Source organism: Fonsecaea multimorphosa (assembly GCF_000836435.1).
Source record: "Fonsecaea multimorphosa CBS 102226 unplaced genomic scaffold supercont1.3, whole genome shotgun sequence".
In the NCBI taxonomy this organism is placed as follows: Eukaryota; Fungi; Ascomycota; class Eurotiomycetes; order Chaetothyriales; family Herpotrichiellaceae; genus Fonsecaea; species Fonsecaea multimorphosa.
In genome coordinates, this window is record NW_015971637.1 from 1,672,488 (window position 1) to 1,693,026 (window position 20,539).

General features: G+C 53.6%; 7 protein-coding genes across 7 annotated transcripts; 3 read left to right on the forward strand and 4 right to left on the reverse strand.

Annotated features, from left to right (window-relative positions):
* Positions 1-194: 194 nt before the first annotated feature.
* Z520_02419 (uncharacterized protein) lies at positions 195-4,432 on the reverse strand (the record flags this gene model as incomplete). Its single annotated transcript, XM_016772933.1, has 2 exons — positions 195-4,161; positions 4,233-4,432. 2 exons carry the CDS (start codon positions 4,430-4,432, stop codon positions 195-197), a joined length of 4,167 nt encoding a protein of 1,388 aa, XP_016636403.1.
* A 1,380-nt stretch (positions 4,433-5,812) lies between these two features.
* Positions 5,813-6,130, reverse strand: Z520_02420 (uncharacterized protein; the record flags this gene model as incomplete). Its single annotated transcript, XM_016772934.1, has 1 exon — positions 5,813-6,130. The coding sequence occupies one exon, from the start codon at positions 6,128-6,130 to the stop codon at positions 5,813-5,815; it is 318 nt and encodes a 105-aa protein (XP_016636404.1).
* Positions 6,131-7,209: 1,079 nt separating this feature from the next.
* Z520_02421 (uncharacterized protein) lies at positions 7,210-10,197 on the forward strand (the record flags this gene model as incomplete). The annotated part of the gene is made up of 2 exons (XM_016772935.1): positions 7,210-7,593; positions 7,645-10,197. The coding sequence occupies 2 exons, from the start codon at positions 7,210-7,212 to the stop codon at positions 10,195-10,197; spliced, it is 2,937 nt and encodes a 978-aa protein (XP_016636405.1).
* An 843-nt stretch (positions 10,198-11,040) lies between these two features.
* On the reverse strand, positions 11,041-13,180 carry Z520_02422 (uncharacterized protein; the record flags this gene model as incomplete). Its single annotated transcript, XM_016772936.1, has 2 exons — positions 11,041-12,204; positions 12,260-13,180. 2 exons carry the CDS (start codon positions 13,178-13,180, stop codon positions 11,041-11,043), a joined length of 2,085 nt encoding a protein of 694 aa, XP_016636406.1.
* A 954-nt stretch (positions 13,181-14,134) lies between these two features.
* Positions 14,135-16,043, forward strand: Z520_02423 (uncharacterized protein; the record flags this gene model as incomplete). The annotated part of the gene is made up of 3 exons (XM_016772937.1): positions 14,135-14,553; positions 14,620-15,582; positions 15,692-16,043. The coding sequence occupies 3 exons, from the start codon at positions 14,135-14,137 to the stop codon at positions 16,041-16,043; spliced, it is 1,734 nt and encodes a 577-aa protein (XP_016636407.1).
* Positions 16,044-16,139: 96 nt separating this feature from the next.
* Positions 16,140-18,147, reverse strand: Z520_02424 (uncharacterized protein; the record flags this gene model as incomplete). Its single annotated transcript, XM_016772938.1, has 5 exons — positions 16,140-17,085; positions 17,133-17,564; positions 17,617-17,838; positions 17,885-17,991; positions 18,076-18,147. The coding sequence occupies 5 exons, from the start codon at positions 18,145-18,147 to the stop codon at positions 16,140-16,142; spliced, it is 1,779 nt and encodes a 592-aa protein (XP_016636408.1).
* A 311-nt stretch (positions 18,148-18,458) lies between these two features.
* Positions 18,459-20,102, forward strand: Z520_02425 (uncharacterized protein; the record flags this gene model as incomplete). The annotated part of the gene is made up of 1 exon (XM_016772939.1): positions 18,459-20,102. One exon carries the CDS (start codon positions 18,459-18,461, stop codon positions 20,100-20,102), a length of 1,644 nt encoding a protein of 547 aa, XP_016636409.1.
* Positions 20,103-20,539: the final 437 nt, after the last annotated feature.

Below are 20,539 nucleotides of genomic sequence, written 5' to 3' on the forward strand. Positions count from 1 at the left end.
GCTGCTGCTGCCACTAGGTACAGACACCTACCAACCATACGTCCGCTCGGCTGACAGCTTGGGATAGATCAAAGTCTAGCGGAAAAGGTCGGTAGAGCTGGATGGCAAAGACTCTCAACGCATCGCGCGTTCGCCTTGGTCGAGATCTCTTTTCGTGAGGAGCTCCGAGCTCTAGTGACCCGTGACCAGCATCGCTACCGATTTGGAGTGCGTGAGGATGATCGTCCGCTTTCTTCTCCTGGTGTGATCAGTCGAACGCTCTTCTTTGAATTGCTGAATCCTGATGTCCGCCCACGGCTACTGCCTCTTCTGCCAGGCAGAGTTCGTTCGTCACCACTTTGAGTTGCTCGCTCCCCAGTGAGACTGTTGCGGAGTGCCACTCGAGCCTTGTCGACCGCAGGGCTGGGTGTCGCTCTCAAGAGATCTCGCTTGGTCGAGCCGCCCGTACCGTTCGCAGGATTCGGCCCCCGAATCAGTTTGGCTTCATCCTCTCGTCTGACTTGCTGCTGCATGCGCTGTTCTCGTGTCAGCCCTGGACCACAATCGCAACCGCAGCCTGACGTCGGACATCTCCCGTCACTGAAAGGCTGACTGAACCACTCCATTAGACAGTGGACGTGCCCTGAATGACCACATGCCTGGCAGAACATCCACATATTTGGATTAGAACCCCAATGCTGCGTGTGTGCTCCCAGATCTAGACCTGCATGCTTCTCCACCACATCTTTGAGCGACTGGCAGATCGGGCAAACTGATCGAACTTGCCGACACCGTTCACACGTGCCCCTTTCTCCCATCATAGGTCCTTGGCAGTTGCTACACACCATAGATAGAGTCGCTGGATCGCCGTTGCCAAGACTGCCACCAGCCTGCTTACTGTCCGACGGTGACCGATAGACACTTGGGTATTCAAACTCGACACACATTTTTCTCAGCAGTGCTGCGGACTCAAACAGGCCCATCTGCCTCAGAAATGAAACGTGGTTCTCGAAGATCCCCTCGATGATCCGGTGTCCTAGCCGCGGCGTCATCAATCGCTCGGCTAGGGTGTCAGCATATTCGTCTTCTCCTCGTCTCAATCTGCGAAAGCTTGCATGGAAAAAGTATGGGTGAATATGCATCAGAAGATGCGCCGCAAACTGCGCCTGACCGATCCCGCTCTCCAGGTCGAAGGATATGCATTGGCATATCAGTGGAAGCGATGACCATGCAAATGGCAGTTTTGGCTCATATATGGATAGATCGATGGGCCGAAAATCTTGGTACAAGTACGTCTCATGGTCTAACTCTTCCATAGACAGACGGCTTAGCGATCCATTCCCATGGGATCGACTGTCGTCATCAGTGCCTTGATTTGTCGCCTCAACTCGGATAGGATTCGACGTATGTATTCGTGGCTTGGTCATCGAGGCTAGCTCCTCAAAATGAAAGATATCGGGCGACGAGGACGCAGCCGTGTCCAAGTGCGAGGGGGCAACAGACTCATGTTGCGGAATTGAAAGCCACGCGCCTTTGTCTTTCGGAGATGACTCAAAGTGCGGCCCTTGTCCATCCAGCCCAAAGCTCATTTCCAGCGGTGTCTGGACAGCAGAGACACCAGTTTCATGCTCGTCGGGCGTGGTGGTCCTTCCTCGTCTGGGACTGGGCCTTCGGCCGTCACGGTCGTCCGAATACGACAGTTCATAATCATCATCCAGGCTAGAGACAGGTTCCTTTGCCGAGTGTGTTGCAGATGCCCTCACCCCTTGACGAGTGGAGTCAAAGGATTGTCCAAGTGACCTGGACCGATGCGAACTATCCGTTGATACCGAAAACATTGGGAAACTCTCATCCGAGTCGTGCCTGCTTTGGGTGGCCACGTTTTGCGTCGAGTCAGCCAAGGAGAATATAGGTCGAGCTTGGATGCGATAATCGCGTAATGCTGCCCTGCGATCTTCTTGGCTCCGGGTCTGGCTATGCATCTGCTTCTGCTCCACTAAGAGCTCGGGTCGTGGTCTCTTCATTGGTGAAACCGGCGAGCCAGTCTGTGGTGAGAGTTTCTTCGATACTTCAGCAGGTCTGTGCAACTCAGAAGAAAAAGTGTCTGAACCCGTGGCTTGGCCAGAAAAACCGATCAAAGCTCGAGCGGCTGCGGCTGCCGTTGAGTGTGAGCTCAGGACCGAGGGAGGTAAAGGTGCAATATGATCTAGCCCTTCCTCAGTGATTGCTAGAGGTTGTCTCTTTACACTCGGCGGAGGTGAATTCGGGAGTGGTTTGGCTAAAGGCGTCGTCATGTTCGACGTGCTATCCATCTCAGAGACCAGTTGCGGGCGGTCTCCTGCAGCGACACCCTTGAACAGGCTGCTCATGAGTTTCTGACCTTTGATATCCGATTTCGGGTTGAAGCCTCGGTTTGGAAGTCCAGGTAATGGAGAAAGACCAGGCCGGTGGCCTCCTGCTCGAAAGCTCTCTAGATTCTCACGTCGCCTCGCGGCGTCGGCTCGACGACTGGCACGGTTCGCGTCTGCCCAATCCTTGAGTTCTGGGACAATCACCGCTCCTAGAATCCGCCAAGACTGAGCCATACGATGCATGGACACCGCATCGCACGCAGCCGCGTTCTGGTGGAAAGCGTTCTGCAAACGGCTGAGAATTGTGTCTGGAGACGACTTGTTGTCATCGGCTGTCGCAGGAATTGCGTAGTGTGAAGCCAAGTATTCAATTACCTGTGGCTCTGCTGCCACACCTGGAATGAAGCCATTCGCACCCACCTGGTTGTTGTTAAAGAGATCTTGACGGTTGAGGACGGAGGCATCTAATGGGAGGACTGGCGGTCTATCCTCCATTGACGATGGACTGTTTGCGTGAGATTTAGTAGGCCTCGAGGGCACGTTTACACCCTCCCGTCGACGGAAACTTGTCCCCACCGTGGATTCGAGTCCTCCTTCATCATCTGTAAGACTTCGGCTCGCTGCACCGTCGTCACCGCTGCTGAGTTTATCTGGCGGTACATTCAAGAAGCCCGCCGCTGCATTTTCCAGAAAGGACATTCGCTGGACATCTCTCTCCTCGGAAAATGTATAGTATTCTCCATTGGGGAGGAATGTCGAGGTACACGGAGCGATCTGGTTGTAGAAGGGTACCGTGTGCTTGATGTCCCACTGGGTGAAGATGCCCTCATCACCAACCGTCCAGAGCAAATCCTTGTCCGCCCACAAGAGATCGTTAGGAGGCATGCTGTACCTATCGAGTTCTCGAAACGGTAGAAGCGGCCGCCGGAGGTCCCAGATGTGCAATCGAGGATCGTCATGATAGTATGAGACGGCGACCTGAGTGCTTTGCCAAAAGGTCGACTCTCCGGATTCCGGTACATTGCAAGCCGGCCTCCACCTGATGTTTCTAATAGCGTGAGGCGCTTTGAGCTGAAAGACAGGCTTCTGGCGTTTTCTGTCGCTTGCAAAATCCCAAACTCTGATGTACTTATCGAACCCACCTGACACAACATGACGCCCATCAGGGTGGTAGTCTAGAGAATAACAGGCTTTCTCATGTGCGTTAATACTCAGCTTGGGCGCGACCGGGTTGCGAGCGTCCCATTTCTGAACAACGCCGCCGTCCGCGCAGACGGCGAAATCTAAAGGGTCTACTGGAGACCACCGGACGTCTCGGACTCCACTGCGCACCTCGAACCTGATGCGAGACTTGTCACGCTGAGGTTGTCGCAAGTCCCACAGTCGGACCGACTTGTCTTGGCTGGCGGACAGCAACAGATAGCCAGCATGGGGATCAAAGTCTAGCTTGTTGATCTGCCCTGTATGCTCGTGGAGCCATGCCAACTCGGTCTTTGCGCTTGGCGCATTGAGGTCGTACAGTGCAATGCGACCATTCGTAGCTGCCGTCGCGATAATGTGGTCCCAATGACCTATCGACCATTTGACGTCTCTTGCCGGAAGGTATTCCCTCCGCTTCTCAGCGCTGTCCAACTGCGAAGAAGAGTGGGCGGAAGCGTATGAGCTGATAGATGCCCGAATGTTCAGGTCTTCTATAACCTTGCCATCGTGGACACGCACTGTTTTCAGGATCTCTTTCCCAGCCAAGACGGCATGAGTCTTCTGCCTGTTGATATCGAGAGCGGCAATGGGGATACCCGTTCGATGGGTGGCCGTCCGGGAGGAATGCGAGCTGCTAATCGGAGTCAGTCAATGCGTCGCCAACAATATCATCATCACTATCAAGTGAGCAGCCATTCATACCTGTACGTGTGTATGCCGGTGATTCGACGCAGACCACCGTCACGGTCGCCCTGCGCTGTGCCCCCATGCGACTTAGAACCAGTATGCTTGCCCCAGGTTGGAATGATTCGCTGCAATTGGCTCAGACGGCCTGGCGGTAATGGAGGAGCTGGTGGAGGGGGAAGAAGATTTTGCGACTCAGAGGAAACAGGATCAGACATGCTCTTCTGTCGACTCAGCGATATCCGCAGCTGTCCCGAATATCGATGACGCGAGGGCTGCTGACGACAAAGGAAGGGCCAGGCTCATGGCTGTCGGGGGCAGCCATCATTGGAGCGGGTAACGAGCGCAAAAGTCTATGGTCCTGCAATGTGGCTGCAGACCGGATATGCAGGATGAGAAAGCGACGGTAGAAAGAGACGCAGATGCAATGCAGAAAAGACCAAAGCGAGGGCAACCAAGAGGCATTGAGAGAATTGTAAGAACTGGGCTCGCTAGTAACATGGGAAGCGGGAGCGAGTGGTTGCAAGGCTGGAAGTGGAGCGAGCCATGGCAGAGCCTCAATTGGCTGGGCGGAAAGGCTCCCTTTGCGCAAGCCTGGCCGAGCGGCGGGCGGTTGGGGTGTTCGGGGGAACAAGCCTGTAGGCAGTGTTGGCGCAGGCTACTAGCCTCTCTTGCATGGTGTGGCTTGCATATGTCCAGCGAGCTAGGTAGAGGCCTAAGTGTCGGCCCCGGGCAGCTGCTGTAGCTGTCTGGGTACCTGCCTGGGTATGCACCTGCAAGCAGAGAGGTGCTCTTGTTCCTGAGAATAGTTGGGTGGTGGTACCAATACAGGGCTGTGTTACCTACAGTCGTGTTTACCTACAGTGCCCACCTAGGTAGTAACTAAACAGGTCTCTGGGCCCCGGAGTTTCTCCTTATTCTCCATTGGGGTATCGCCTAGGTGTAATAGTGATTAGCTGCCCTACCTTGGGAAGCCGCTGAGCAGCCCCCCTCCAATACGGTTAAGACAAGTGCTTCCCCATTTCCTATAACCGTTCTGTTGGTATACAAGCTTAAACGCTAAAGCAACTCGTACACGGGCATTTCCAGCAGGATCATGGACCAGGGGGGTTGCTCAAACGGAACCTACTGCGTACCTACCTGCCTATTACCTACCTGCCTAGGCCCGGATTTCTGAGGGCTAGGCATCCGGACGAGTCGCCTGGACTTGGGCACGAAGATCCCGACACTTGACACTCTCCATTCGCACAGCTGGAGTTGCTAATGTGCCAGTTGGCAGCGACTACTGTACCTACTAGACATTCGACTTCGGATGCAGATTCTTGCGACGTTCTGGCTGGCGGTGAGTGACCTTTTGTTCGCATTTCTTCCTCATTGCCCATTATTTCCATCCCCATCCACATCCATATCCACCATTCCTCGCCCGCGCGACGCACATTTCCACCCTCCGGATGTTCCAGCAAGAAAGACTGACTGCTGTCTGATTCAATCTCGTCCCCAAATCCAAATCAGCTTTTCCTTTCATCCTGCGGTACCTACCAGGTAGTCAATCAAACTACTCGTAACTAGCGAGAGCATGTACCTCGTCCTCACCTCTCTCAGTTCCCCGTATCACCACCCATGGAATTGTATATTTGCCTCATCACCGTCCTTCGGGACCGCAGTCCCTCCTTCTCTTCTCCCTCTGCCAGACATCCATCACCATTTGTCAAAACAACCAGTTGCAAACTGCCACTCTGTGTCTTCCCGTCGCTGCAAATCCGGGCTGCGCTCACATCCACCTCTGGTTCTTTCACTTCTGCTTTGTCGTCGACTTCGTTCAAGTTGACCTCTATTTGCTTCCCCGTCTCACCAGACTGAACATTCTTCCTCGTTCTCTTGTCAACATCACACATGTGAAATCTGACATCTGACATTTTGCAAATCTTTCTGTGTCCTTGGGAGACGTACTCCGTACATCGACACGCTAGGCCGCCAGCACGTCCTGCGCAGGTCCAGTGACATATTTTAGCTGCCACCCACTACTTCCCTCTTCCGCCTTCCCCTCGAGCTCCTCCACCAACGACAGCGCCGCCAGACTGCCGTCCCTAGAGCCTCCTTGGCTGCAAGACAAGTCCCCAAGTCCCCACCATCACCGCACCCACCGCTACTACTGACTCCAACGCCTGTCCACCTGCCACCTGAGCCGTTTGTCTCGGCCCATCTTCAGCAGAAAAGGCACTCCAGGCTTTCAGACTCAGCTCACGGGCCATTACCGGACTACCGCGTCGGTCCAATCACCACTGCTGTTGTCACGCGACAGGCGCAACACGCAAAGAAAGAGGTGAACCTTGATGCGCCAGATCTAGTACGAGCTGGGTTGAAAACCTTCTAGGTCCTTGTAAGCGGCCACCGAAGGGAAAAAGGGAAAGAGGACGACGCGCTAGTCACCTACCTGCACACCTGCACACCACACCAGTGCCGCTATTGCACCAGACCACCAGACCACCAGACCACACTCCCCCGCCCCAGCTTTGTCGCCTCCCAGATCGCTCCCCCCGGCTCGATCGCCACCAGCAGGCCAACTCTCGAACTTACGTCGTCATTTTTCACACGTTCCCTCTACACCTGCAAGCATCACTTGTCAAACGACGACAATCGCTCAATTTCCCTCCTCAACGTCCTTTTCTTTCGTTGTTGTAATTGTTCCTTTCGTCCTTCGCTCACGCCTTTTGACATACGTTTATTTCTTTCCAGAAAAAGAATCCGCCGTCTCTAGAACTATCTTCTGGTTTTCAGAAGCGTTCTTCGATCAACCGAGGCAGCAGAGACAAGCGGTTTCCTCCGGCACTTTTTGGTGGACGCGACGGCGAGGCCTTCACGAGCCCAGCAAAACTTGTACCTGCTCACCTGATAGAGGGCGAACCCTAATATTCCTATTCCTTAATCCTGGGAGGCTTTCTCGATTTACTCTGTTTCACGCTCATCTTCGTTGCTGGTGAGGGATTGGGAGAACATGCCCACGGAGCCAGATTTGGGTGCAATTCAAGCCTCTCTGCGGGTGTTGAATGTGACGAAAACGGCCTACCCTGCCATTCTCCTCATCGTCTTTGTCGTCGCATTCGTCTACCATGGCATCAAGACTGCTCCTGATGATGCCGGCAAGGTCAAAATCCACCCCATGAAAGGTCCTGGCGGACGACCTCTCCCCATTCGAAGGAGGTCCGCCAATCAAGTCAAGGCTGCTGCGGCGGTCCAAGATCTGTCCCCTGCAGTCAAGACCGTTTTCAAGATCGGTCAGGTCATTATCATCTTGACCTTTTTGGGCAATGCGGCGATCCTGCTTTTCGAGACCTTGCTCAATCGAAAAGATGAATGGTGGCCTGGGAAGAATGCAGTGGTATGTTCGCGCACACTCAATATTATCTCACTGCATAACTCACGACGTTAGATTTATGTTATAGCGTCAACGTTCCTCTGGCTTGTTGTCTTCATCTCTATCCTGGACACGAAGCCCTCCCCAAACTCTGCCCACTTTGTCACGTGGCTCTGCGCGGTGCCTCTGGAATTCATTATCGCCGCGGCGAGTCTACGAATATACACCGCACCTCATTATGAGCCCCGGGTGGGCAATCAGCAAGGAGGCAAGTATAGAGAGAAAATTACAGGATGGGAGACGCTCGAAGTCATTGTCAATCTTGGCCGACTCTTCATCCTCCTCGGCTTGTCAATACTCTTTCTTGTCCTTAAGTCCAAATGGGGTAGACCCAAGGAGTCGGCCACAGACACCGAGGATGAGAGGAGACCATTACTGGGCGGAGACCCTGAAGCAGGGGGGCGTCCGAATGGCCATGCTCGTCACGGAGACCAGCGGAATACCCCATCATCAGAACCTAAGGAGCAAGTTGACGCTTGGGCTAAGCCAACCGAAGTTCCAAACATTACCTGGTTTGCATATCTGAGAGGTTTCGTCTTGCTGATACCTTATCTCTGGCCTAAAAAATCCTTGAAACTACAACTACTTGCAGGTACCTGCTTTCTCATCATGACCAGCCAGCGAGTCATCAATGTCTTTGTGCCTGTCATGGTGGGCAAAATCACAGATGCTCTCTCCGGCGACGACGGCCGTGGGGTTCGCGCCCCTTGGCTGGATATTGCTTTGTACATCTTGTTTAGATGGCTGCAAGGCTCGCAGGGGATCCTCAGTGCAGCCAGGTCGATTCTCTGGATCCCGGTTGAGCAGTACTCGTACCGCGCGATCTCAACGGCCGCCTTCGAGCATGTGCATGGTCTGAGCGCGGAATTTCACACGGGAAAACGCACTGGCGAGTTGATATCGGCTTTAAACAAGGGAAGTTCGATCAACTCGTTCCTGGAAATGGTGACTTTTCAAGTCGGTCCAATGGTTTTTGATCTTGTGGTGGCGGTCGTGTATCTCACCATCAAGTTTGACGCGTACTTGGGCCTGGTTGTCGCCATTGTGACATTTCTATACATATATGTCACCATCCGTCTTGCGTCGTGGCGAGTTACCTTGCGCCGAAACTACGTCAACGCTCAAAGGGAGATGGAAGCGGTGAAAAACGATTCTCTGCATTCTTGGGATACGGTAAAATACTTCAACGCGGAAGACTACGAGTTTAATCGTTACAGATCCTCGATCAAGCTCATGCAGAACTTCGAATACTGGGTGGACGTAACCCTGGCCTACATGAACACGGTGCAGGGCGCACTCTTCATGGTTGCCCTACTGATTGCGAGCTTCATTGAAGCCTTTGAAGTTGCCCAAGGTGATCAGACCGTGGGTAACTTTGTGCTTCTGATAACCTACATGGCTCAGTTGCAGGGCCCTTTGAATTTCTTTGGGACATTCTACAGGTCGATCCAGTCAAATCTGATCAACGCGGAGAGGATGCTGGAACTTTTCAAAGAACAACCGCATGTTCTTGACCGAGAAGGTGCCGAAAAGCTAAAAGAATGTCGTGGTGATATCATATTCGACAATGTGAGCTTCAGTTACGACAAGCGACGACCTGCCCTTGACCGACTGACTTTTCGCTGCCGGCCTGGTACGACCACAGCTCTTGTTGGTGAATCTGGTGGTGGTAAAAGTACTGTGATGAGGCTGATTTTCCGCTACTACAACCCAGACTCTGGTCAAATCAAGGTTGATGATAGAGATGTCCAAGACATCACCATCGACTCACTGCGAAAATTCATCGGCGTTGTACCTCAAGATTGCAATATGTTCAATGAGTCGATCATGTACAATCTTCGATACGCCAACCAAAACGCCACGGACGAAGAGATATTCGATGCTTGCAAAGCAGCCTCGATCCATGACCGAATCATGGAATTTCCCAACGGCTACGACACAAAAGTTGGCGAACGAGGCGTGCGTCTTTCTGGAGGAGAACGTCAACGAGTTGCCATAGCCCGAACGATCCTCAAAAACCCTCGTATCACCATGCTTGACGAAGCCACGGCAGCTTTAGACACGGAGACCGAGGAAAAAATTCAAGAGTCCTTCAATACCCTCGCCGAAGGACGGACGATGATCATCATCGCCCATCGACTCAGCACTATTGTGAATGCTCACCAGATCCTGGTACTTTCTCATGGGACTGTGGTCGAAAGCGGTACGCACGAAGAACTTATCGCTCTTGGAGGCAAATATGCAAGCATGTGGCGGAAGCAGTCAAGAGCGCAGAAGGCCGCCGCAGAGGCTGCCGAGCTAAGAACTCGGGCGAAGAAGGCGTTGGAAGAGGCAGAAGCTGACAGTGCCAGTGTCAGTGAAGAAGAGATCGAGCAATCCAAAAAGCGCGACAAGGGTCCGTGGTCCAAAGGCCATAAGAGGGTCAATTTTAGTGAAAGCAGCCATCTGCGGGCCAACTGGACAGTCGATGAGCACGACCGAGACGGAGACGATCGATCAGACACCTCTCAACCGGGACCTGGGGATAGTGGGCACGGTCATTCAGGAAAGCCCCCGGGACACCCTTGAGAGATCTTGTACTTGAGTTATCACTCAGCTGCTGCAAGCTGTATCCGGTCAGCTCGATACGTGCCCTACCATGTGCAGCCTTATATCTTTTTTGGGTCTTTGAAAGGATGGTTATCTGTCGATTCCTTTTATGTTTTGACGCCAGCCACGCGAGGGTTTCACGACGGACTCAGGGTTGGAGAGTGCGCCCTGATACGGTACAAAAGTCTTTTGCTCATTTCTTCTCTCTCTCTCTCTTTTCGGGTACAGTGTCTTTGGTTTGTTCAAGATCTTCATCTTATCTTGCTCGCGCAAGCACATATGAAAAGAATGCCCGAGCCACGCGGTCTTGGGGTGGAATGGCAGGGTGGGACATAAAGGCCATCTGTGGGAGAGAGAGAGCGGGAGGGGTGATTGTGTGTGTGTTTTTTGCATGTGTGCGCGCGTGCTTGTGCTTGTGGGCGTTACGTTTGCGCGTCTCTCCACCTCTTGCGATCGAGTCAGAAACAGAAATAACGTACACTACGCAGATTGGACACATGAATGCAATATAATAGATCAGAGTCCATAACAGACAACTCGTGTTCTAATCGGTCGTCCGTCCGTCCGTCCGCCATCATGCCCCAGCACTGCTGTTGTCTGCCGGTGAACGAGGTACGCGGTCCATATATACCAACTTCCCACACGCGGTGAGAGGCTGGCTGGCTGGCTGGCCAAGCTGACTGACTTACTGACTTTCTTGCTGGCCGTCTGAGCTGCTGGCTCAGTTGCTGGGTAGCTGACTGAATGAGTTGGCTGCTTGGTTGATCGGTTAGCCTCTGCATACGAAAGATCCGATTCCGCCTTTTCAGACCTTCCCGGTCTTCAGAACCGGCGCTTCTTCCTCCCGCCGTCCTTGGCCTCGATCGTGCGCTTGAGTTCCATCCTTCGTCGACTCGCGGCCTCTTCGGCCGTCTCTTCCTTCTTCCTTTGCGGCTGCTCCCCGACTGGCTTTGTGCGCGTCGAAGGCGGTGGCGGTGGTGGTGGCGGTGAGTGGTGCTGGCGCCGCCGTTGTTCAGCGTCTGCGGCTTTGCGGCGCGAGGATGATCGAGATGCGGAAGCGGAGCGGAGGGAGGGAGTATTCGTTCCAGCCGAGTCGTCTCCGTCCTCCTTCTCGTCCTCCTCCATAGGACTGGGGTGTTTGTCCTGCGCTATGTTGGGAGACGTTGTTGTTTCTCGTTCCTTCTTCCGCAGCCCGGCCCCAAGTCGACCTAGTCTCCTTTTCGTCGGGGTTTGTGTCTCGGGGATCTTCTCGTCGCGCTTGCCATTGGACGTCTTCTCCCGTGGTGAGGGCGAGGTGGTGGTGCTCCTTGATGGCGTGGCTTGTTTCTTGCCTCCGAGCCGGCCTAGGCGGCGTTTTTCATGAGCGGGGGTTGAAGACTTCGCTGATGCTGGAGGTGGAGATGGAGATGGCGATGGGGTCGGGGTTGATGATGTGCCGTTTAGATCGTCGTTTTCTTCTCCTTCCTCTTCTTCTTCCGCTTCGGGAGTCTTCGAAACACGAGCGGCGACACGTAAATTTCGGGAAGGCGGGCCTTTATTGGAGACTCTCTCTGCGGAAGAGGTGGATGACCTTGATTGCGGTGGTGGTGGTGGAGACAGGGAAGGTGATGAAGAAACTTTTCTTGATCGCAATGCGGCGAGTTTGGATTTTTGCGCCGGGTGGTGGTCGCTCTTGTTCTGTGGTGCGACCGAGGGCGGTTGGGGCGCTTCGTCAGCAACGTCCTCGTCCTCTGAAGCTGTCTCTGTTGACGCCGTGGAAGTCCGACGACGCGAGAGAGACTGGCTGTTAGCTACAGAGGCTGGATCTGGTGAGCGCCTCGAGGCGCCAAAAGCTTTCGTAGCTTTCCGTCGACCAATCCCGCCGATAGTGGAGGGTCCTGCTCGCTTGGGGATGGGCTCGTCCTCCCCGGTCTCCTCGTCCCTTGTCGTTTCATGACTCGTCTTCTCAGTATCTTTGGATTTCAGATGTGGCGGAGTCGCTTGACGCTGTGGACGTGTCAGTGATGGGAGGGGTAGACATGTATTGTGTCGTTTGACTTACCTCGAATTCGTCATCTGTTGAATCGCGATCTATGTCTGGTTTCTTCTGCACGGCTTTTGTTGACGGTGACCCGATCCGCTGCTTGCTGGCCTCATTCTGATCCAATTTCTCCGTCGAAGGCAGATCTTTCACCCAGCTTTCATGCTCAGCTCTACTGTGCGCGAAGCATTTCTCACAGCCGCGAACGAGGTTACTCAGCCCCGTCCGATCTGCCCCCTCGTAGCCATCATCATCATTGGCGAACTGCCTCGTCCACGACTTTTCGTCAAAACTCGCCATCCCGGGAACATGCTTCTTTGCGTCTGCGACCGAGACATTGCCGCCGCCGCCTTTGCGTGAAATAAAGCCCGTGATACCGGGAAATACCAAGCTCAAATCGACGGCCGAGTTGCCGACTCTGTCGAGCAGGCGCGAGATGATGTGGTCTTTCTCCCTGATGATTCCGAGTAGAGAGGTGATCTTCTTCTGAGAGACAAAGACTTCGTGCAAGCTGGGGCGGAGGATGCGTTCTGCCAACTCCGACGCTCTCTGCGGGTCGAGGGTGAACGTCCACTCTAGCGGTCGGAGAGGGCGGGGCAGATCTATCCTTGTCCGTAGCAGCAGTTGCGCCTGCGAGCTCCCACCATGGCCACCATCACGGACGATGTGGTTCTCGCCGTCTCGCAGACTTTTGCGGATCTTGGAGAGCAAGACCTCGAACTGGTCCGACGAGACGGACGGGTCGATGCTCGTCTGTTGCCGGGCCGCTGCGGCGAGAATGTCATACCTGTCCAGCGAGGATTCCCAGATCGAGATCAGGTCGGTCAGCAGCAGCGTGAGCGACTGTTCTTTGGTTGTGGACAAGGAGTAGAATAGCTTGGGGCACGAGCGGCGCGGGGCCGTCTGCAGTTCTTGCCACCCTTCACTGGCCGAATCAGGCATGTCGGGAAACTTGAAGCAGCTCACATGCTGTTGCTGAGAGGGACTACGGGCGTAAAGACCACCAGCCTTGTTTTATCTCGCAATGCGTTTGGTTGTGAGCTGATAGAAGGCCAGAGCCATGTGTCTCCGCGAAGTGAAGGAGCCTTGAGACACGAGGCTTGGCACTCAGCCTGGTGGCCCGAAACATTCTTCTATCAATATTCCTTCCTACTTACTTTTCACCTGGACGGATCTACTTCGTTCTACGACTATATTTACATTTACACACCATCTTCATTACCGCAAGTCAATCAACGGGCAGGGTAGCCAGAAGACGCGCTTTGGATGTTTCCTCAGTAGTGAGAATCTAGCCCCATTAGGCAAGCCGCAGAGAAGCAAGGCTTCTCGGTTCTTCTCGCCTTCTTCTCCTACCGTTTGCAATGTACAACCACATACACGCTCGCCACGCTTGAAGGCCTTTCTGTCCCCGATTTCTGCGGCCCTGCGGCCATCACTTCAGATGCCAAGGTTGCTTACCGCCAACCATGGCTGATCAGACTGGGTCGTTTCAAGCCTGCAGAGGCCGGCGGCTATGTCGCTTCCACGTTTCATGTGTCCCATGGGACAGTTTACATTCCCCAAAACAACCGCCACAGGATGTTACTGGTCAGGACCCTGGCCTCCTGCACCCAATTCCATGTAGGTTCTACCATGTGACAAAAAGAGCGATGTTGGAACGTCTAGCCCCCAATCGAGACCAGCTGCGTCCTGCTCCCATTCCCGGTACGCCAGGTCAGCTATATCATATTTGTCGTTGCCATTTCTGATGGTCCAAAGTCATATCTGGGCTGTTGTATTGCCATGATCACTCTCTCTAGGTCTCAATACCTTTTGACCGATTGACGGCACCGCAAGTTTCTCTTCTCAGACACCACAGCGAATTGAATTGCAGCGACTACTAGGTACTCACCAACAATGGCGGAAAAGCATTCCGAGAACGTCGTTGCCAGCGAAATAAACGACCTTCAAAGATTCCGCCATATTCACTGGCGTGCGCCAACCGTCATGGGCGCCGGTTTCCTCTGCGGCGTGATTCTCATGGCTTCCCACCACGCGCTCTACCAGAACCTGAGCGGGGAACCGGCAAACAGCGCTCTGTTGCAGCTGTGGGCGATTCGTGCCGGCACAGCGCTGGCTTTCCTGTCCAAGCTCTGTCTGGCTGTCGGGACGGGAGTCGCGTACGATCAGTGGATGTGGGTCAATTTGCACGCGAAGCCGCACGAGATCGGCTCGTTGGATTCCATGTTTGCGATATTGGGCAATGCCTTCGAGTTTCTGGCTGTTCGCATCTGGTGCTCGAGACCTGTCCTCACCTTTTTGGCAGCTATAACTTGGTAAGAGAACAGTTCCTCCTTGCTTTCATCACCCGCAAACTCGAATGCTAATCCTCCCTGGTGCAGGCTTCTCCCCATTTCTGCCATCATCACTCCAGGTACCCTCTCCGTCCAGCCTGTCCTGGTCTCTGAGACCGGCGCTTTAATCGTCCCCCAGCGTTCCTTCATGACGGACAGCAACATCTTCTGCGGTGTGATCACCGACGGCAACACAACACAGTACGCCTCCATGTCCACGGGCCTATCGAACCCGACGTTCGCCACGGTTCTCTCCAACAGTGTCCTCCCCGTAGAGTCCTCCAGCACAAATCTAAGCTACAGTCTCCAATTCTTCGGCCCCGCTGTCAGTTGCGACATGTCGAGTGACGAAGAATTTTCATGGGCGAAACAGGCTATGCTCGAGTACGAGAATATGACCGACACCCGAGTGTTTTACTTTGGCTGGGCACCTCAGCCTGGTTGGGGACCGGGAGTGAATGGCTCATTCTTCGCATCCACGGATGTGCAGATCGGGAACAATCGATTGGACTTTGTCTCCAAGGACGCGGCTCGGGTGTTTGTATATCTCAACACCACGGGTGTCGATGCTACAGGCAGCCGCATCCCCGACTTCGTCGGCAAAGCAGAGGCGCAGATGATAACCTGTGCACTTTACAACGCGTCGTACGACGCTCATTTCGAGGTGAAGAGCACGGGCGCACAACTCATCACCGCCACTCCAACGTTCGAGAATTGGATGCCGGCCCTCAGCTCGATGGAGGGCACGCTCCAGGATCCACGTGTCCGACAACAGATGAACATGCAAGCCGTCATGGAATCCTTCGTCATGATGATCGATGGGCCCATCACCTACTCCAACGACGTCTCTTTCCCGACGACCAACTCGGTCTATGCTCCCGGGATGAACCAGGCCTTGTTCCCTGCACAGCCGGGCATGAACCAAACGGCCCTGACGCTTCGCCAGGCCAAGCAGAACGAGATGCTGTTTCAGAATATTACGTTGAGCATGCGGTACGGCGTCGTCTCTGGGTATGTTTTCCACAGCACACATTATCCGCCCTTTTTTTTGTTCTCTCTCTTTCCGCAAATTCCTGCCACGACACCCCGAGTTAGAACTAACTGACTGATGCAAAATTAGATCTGTTGGTGAAGACCAGACAACAGCCACCGCAGTGCGCCAAAGATTCGAATCACAATTCGTCTATGACCCGCGCACACTCCTCGTCGCATACGGCCTCAGCGCCTTCTTCGCGCTGATCTGCGTTTTGTTGGGAGTCCACGCCCTGCTCCACAACGGCGCTTCATACACGAATTCCTTCTCCACCATCGTCAGAGTCACGCGAGATCCGGCTCTTTCGAGACTGATTGCGGACGAAGGTGATCTTCAGGGCGCCGAGCCCGTCCCGAAACATATCCGTAGGGCCGAGGTGCGGTTGGGGAGGAGCGCGAAGTCGTCGGTCTCCCCGAGTTATGCTGCAAGCTGGATTTGACGGATTCTCACTAGAACGGTCTGACAGCACGAATTGTAAAAAGAAAAAAGACAGCGTGTAAATATATTTTGTTGTATACCCCAACCTCCTTCCTTGCTAGATCGTCATTTCCGGTGGCGGGATGTAGAAATCCCCCAGTTCGTTGAATAGCGAGTCCCAATCGATCAAATCGCCTCCCGAGTACTCGAAAGATAGATTATCTGGGTACGGTGGCGCGCCAAACGCGCCGGAAGGCTGCTGCGTACGATTACTCGCGGCAGCGAGACGTTCACTTAGAGATTGCGCGGGCTTCTCGAGCCCGAATTGCTCCTTCAGCCGCCGTATGGTGTCCCACATGATGCTGGACGCCATCCTTGACTTCGTCCTTAATGCGAAGCCGTTTCCCTCTCGCTTCAAGGGATGTTGGCTGAGGTAGGAGATGGTGGTGCACGTTCTCGTCAGGTAGTCATGCTCGGTGACGGTACATGCGTGGAGAGTATTCCAGGCCTGGCCAATTGCCTTCCTAGTAGCGGCGAGGTCGACCAGTGGGTGCTCGCTATCTCTGAGCATCAAAAGGAAAAACGTTGCTGCGATGAGGGATTCCTTGGTGTGCACGCTCCAGGAGATGATTTCCTCTTCGGCATTATTGGCTATATTAATGAGCTTCAACCCTGTCGCGAGAGCTGGCCCTATAAACTCGTCGACATTCGAGTGTCGGCCGTTTTCACTGGTGGGGTTCGAGGAGGTGATTGCGTAGATATAAAGGTTCAGCTTAGATCCCAGGAAAAGAACTTCCTCGTGCGGCGACCATAGCAGGCCAGATGTCGATTCCATTAGAGAGAATTCTTTCTCAAACATGTGGATGGCCGAGATTGAGCTTTGAAGGACGCCAGCCGGACTGAGATCGGAGTTGCCTAGGGTAGTGTTTGTTCGGTACGACAAATACGCGATCTGGAGTTGTTGTTTGAGTCGAGATGGGATGGCGGGAGAGGGCGACGACAACGCTTCAAGGATGGTATGGTCGATAGGGGTGGTGCATGGAACACCAATTCTGCGGCTTGCCCTGGACACAAATATTAGTGGGCAATCGGACACCACGCGAAGTCATACATCTCATTCACTATGAAGCAGGCAATCCATGCCTTTCTCCTAGGCACAATAGCATCTTCATCAAATTTTGAGCCGTAAATGAAATCGTTGCTGTATTCCGGTCGATGTAAGCCTATTTGGAGAGCAGCGTGTGTGGCAATCCCGCTGTAGGTCCACGACAGGTCGGTCCAGCTTCTATCGTCTCCTCCTGCCCAGGTACACAGAAGCAAGAGAGCCTGGATCATTTCAACAGATCGGTTTGCAAGGTATTCGGGACTTAGGACAAGCCTCTTGAGCGGCTGGCTAAGTTTGGAGTATAAGCTGGCGTGTTGACGGCATTTTGCTGATACCAAGATAATGCTCCAGAACAGAGGAGGCCATTTCTTGGACGACCTCAGTGTGATTGAGGGTGCAGACAAGATGGGAAATCGTGGATGGTGATGGAGGTAGTAGCTTTGTGACGAGGTCAGAGGGCGATGTTCAACAACCTCACAACGAAACCCACCGCTCAAACAGCTCCACAATGGAATGAGGATTGATTGTGATGTCTTCCAGAGTCGCCGGTTCAATTTCGCCGGTAAAAGATGCGAAAGGGAAAGAAGTGAAGTCCTCCTCGCCTCCAGGTGGACGAGCTTGGGGTTCTGCTGAGACTCGGTCAGAAGCAGACGGTGCATGTTCCAGTTTCTGTTTCGCCTGGAGCAGCTCCTCTTCCAATCTTTCAATGCGCCTAGAATCAAGTCAGGAATGCCACACAGGGAAAGCGACAGACTTACTCCTGGCGCTTCTCTCGCCGAAAAGAAGAATCGATCAGGCATCGAGCTCCAGTCCTGGCACACCTACTGCAGGGAGCAGGGAATGTTTGGCTGGAGTCACATTTCAACTGCAGCAGCGTCAATAAATCAGTTACATATAGAACCTGGGAAGAAGCCGCACTGGGCACCATCGCGTTTCGTGCTCAGCCTACCTTCAACTGGCGGCATTGAGTGCAAGCCGGGCCCTTATTTCGAGACTTCTGGATTTTGTCCACGGTCTGCATGATGAGAACTCAACCATGTGACAGGAGAGCGGCGAAGGCATTTCGATAAGCTAGATGCAGATGGTCCAACAGAAACATCCCAAACCATGGATGTTCCTGTATCGAGAAATCGTGCTGTGAGCTTGGAGGTTGGCACATCCCCAAACCTCTAGGGTCGAGTTCCGAGGTTTAGCCAAGTTGCGCCTCGCCCGCCTTTTTTTCATTCAACAGGCAGAAAACTTGACCTGACGAAAGACCATACCTTGCAGTGACGACTCCTTTCCGTGCAGTTGCGGACTCTTTCATTTGCGATCGACACTGAACACGCGAACATGACCGACTTTCAACAAGCCCACAAAAGAAAGCGATCCCAATCCCCTCCACCTTGGCGACGGCGTGACGACAACAGACAATATCGAGAACGGGATGCTGGAGGCAGGCGAGACCATGGCCAGCCTCAACGATGGTCCCATAAGGACCAAATGAGAATCAACCAGATGCAGGAAGACGAGCGCATGAGAGAGTGGGTTGCGCAAGAGGATGATTTCGTTCTCAAGCAGGCTAAGAAGAAGGCAGACATCCGAGTCAAGGAAGGGCGAGCGAAACCCATCGACTGGTTGGCAGTAACCCTCCGTGTTGTCGACCCTACCCGAAATCCCTTGGATGACGAGGTCGATGAGAAAGATTTGGATTTTGTCGACCCAGACAGCGTGTTTGATGGGCTCTCGGAAAGCCAGCTTTTCGACCTGCGCAAGGATATTGAGACCTACATGAACCTGGAGAAGAACAGGAAAAACAGGGACTATTGGCAGACCATGCAAATCATTTGCAAGGATAGGCAGAAAAAGCTACGCGCATCAGGTCCCGAAGGAAGGGCAATGAGCTCTGTGGCATCGGACATTGACAAGCTCTTGAGCCCCAAGTCCTACGAGCAGCTGGATGTGTTGGAAGGACAAATAAGAACTAAGCTGGATTCGGACGAACCTATCGACACGGACTACTGGCAGCAGTTGCTGGATAGCTTGCTGGTTTGGAAGGCAAAAGCGAAGCTCAAGAAGGTCACTCAGGATGTTCTCGAATCGCGGCTGAAGAACCTGAGACAGGAAAATGAGCAGAAAGCACTCTTCGCACAGCAACAGCTTCGGAATGCCGGAGTGGAGCACGCAGCTACCGTCCCATACTCAAAGAAATCGGATCCAGACCCGTTACTGGAGATTCCGACTAAAGACAAAGGCCTGGAGGTGGTGGATGAGAGCGCATTTCTACAAAGTGTTGCAGCAAGCAGACGGAAAGTCCTACACATGGGTTACGTCCCAGCACCGAAAGCGGGTGCCGCTCCGACTCCCACGGTCTCGACTTCAATTCAGTCGCGTCCATCAGCGCAGCAATCCAAAGCCATCGATCCCACCAGCCGATTTGACCGCTCGACAGAGGATATCTCCTCGACAACAAAAGCCCTCTTCGACCGAGAAGTTGCCAAAGGCTTCAGTGAAAACGAAGAAATCTTTGCTGGCGAGGATGAGACCTCGTCCGAGTCCCAGCCGCTCTGGATGCAGCAATATGGAGGCAAATACCGTCCGCGTAAACCGAAATACTTCAACCGCGTCCAGATGGGTTACGAATGGAACAAGTACAACCAGACTCACTACGACCACGACAACCCTCCACCAAAAGTTGTCCAGGGTTACAAGTTTCACATCTTCTATCCTGATCTCATCGATCCCACAAGGGCACCCACGTATAAGATCATCCGTGAAGGAGGCAGAAAGAAGGGTCAAACGATGGCTCCAGCGGGCGAAGAAGATACCTGCATCATCAGATTCATGAGCGGACCGCCATACGAGGACATAGCGTTTAGGATCGTGGACCGGGATTGGGATTATAGTGCCAAGCACGACAGGGGGTTCAAGAGCACATTCGAGAAAGGGGTGTTGACATTGCATTTCACGTTTAAGAGGGTGGTATATCGGAAGTGATGAACATATGAATCTTGCGTCAGCAGGGACACGCACAGACTGCCAGCGCCTTGTGTGGGATTGAGGTGATGAGGCTGAAGACTACCGGGATGCCTTATGTGAGGGCCGAAAGAGCTGAGCTGATAACAGCTCCCAACAAAATGAAGGGCTGTTGTCTCGCTTTCTTGTCTCCTCTGCCCCCGACCGACTAGATTACGAAAACAGGTGTTGAAGAACTTATCAAACAACCGAAGAGTTCACCTTCTATCGTCCACCGCTAGTTTTCCTTCAGGTATCCCCTTCTCACCCCTCCTATCCTCCTCAGGCTGTCCTTTGGGAAACGATTAGGGTGAGAGGCGCGAGAAGCGGCATCCCACGGACTGCGGCGCTTATGTATTTGGTCGATGGCGAATCTCGTCGCTTTGTCAACCTGGTGCGTACTCGGTACATAAGCACTT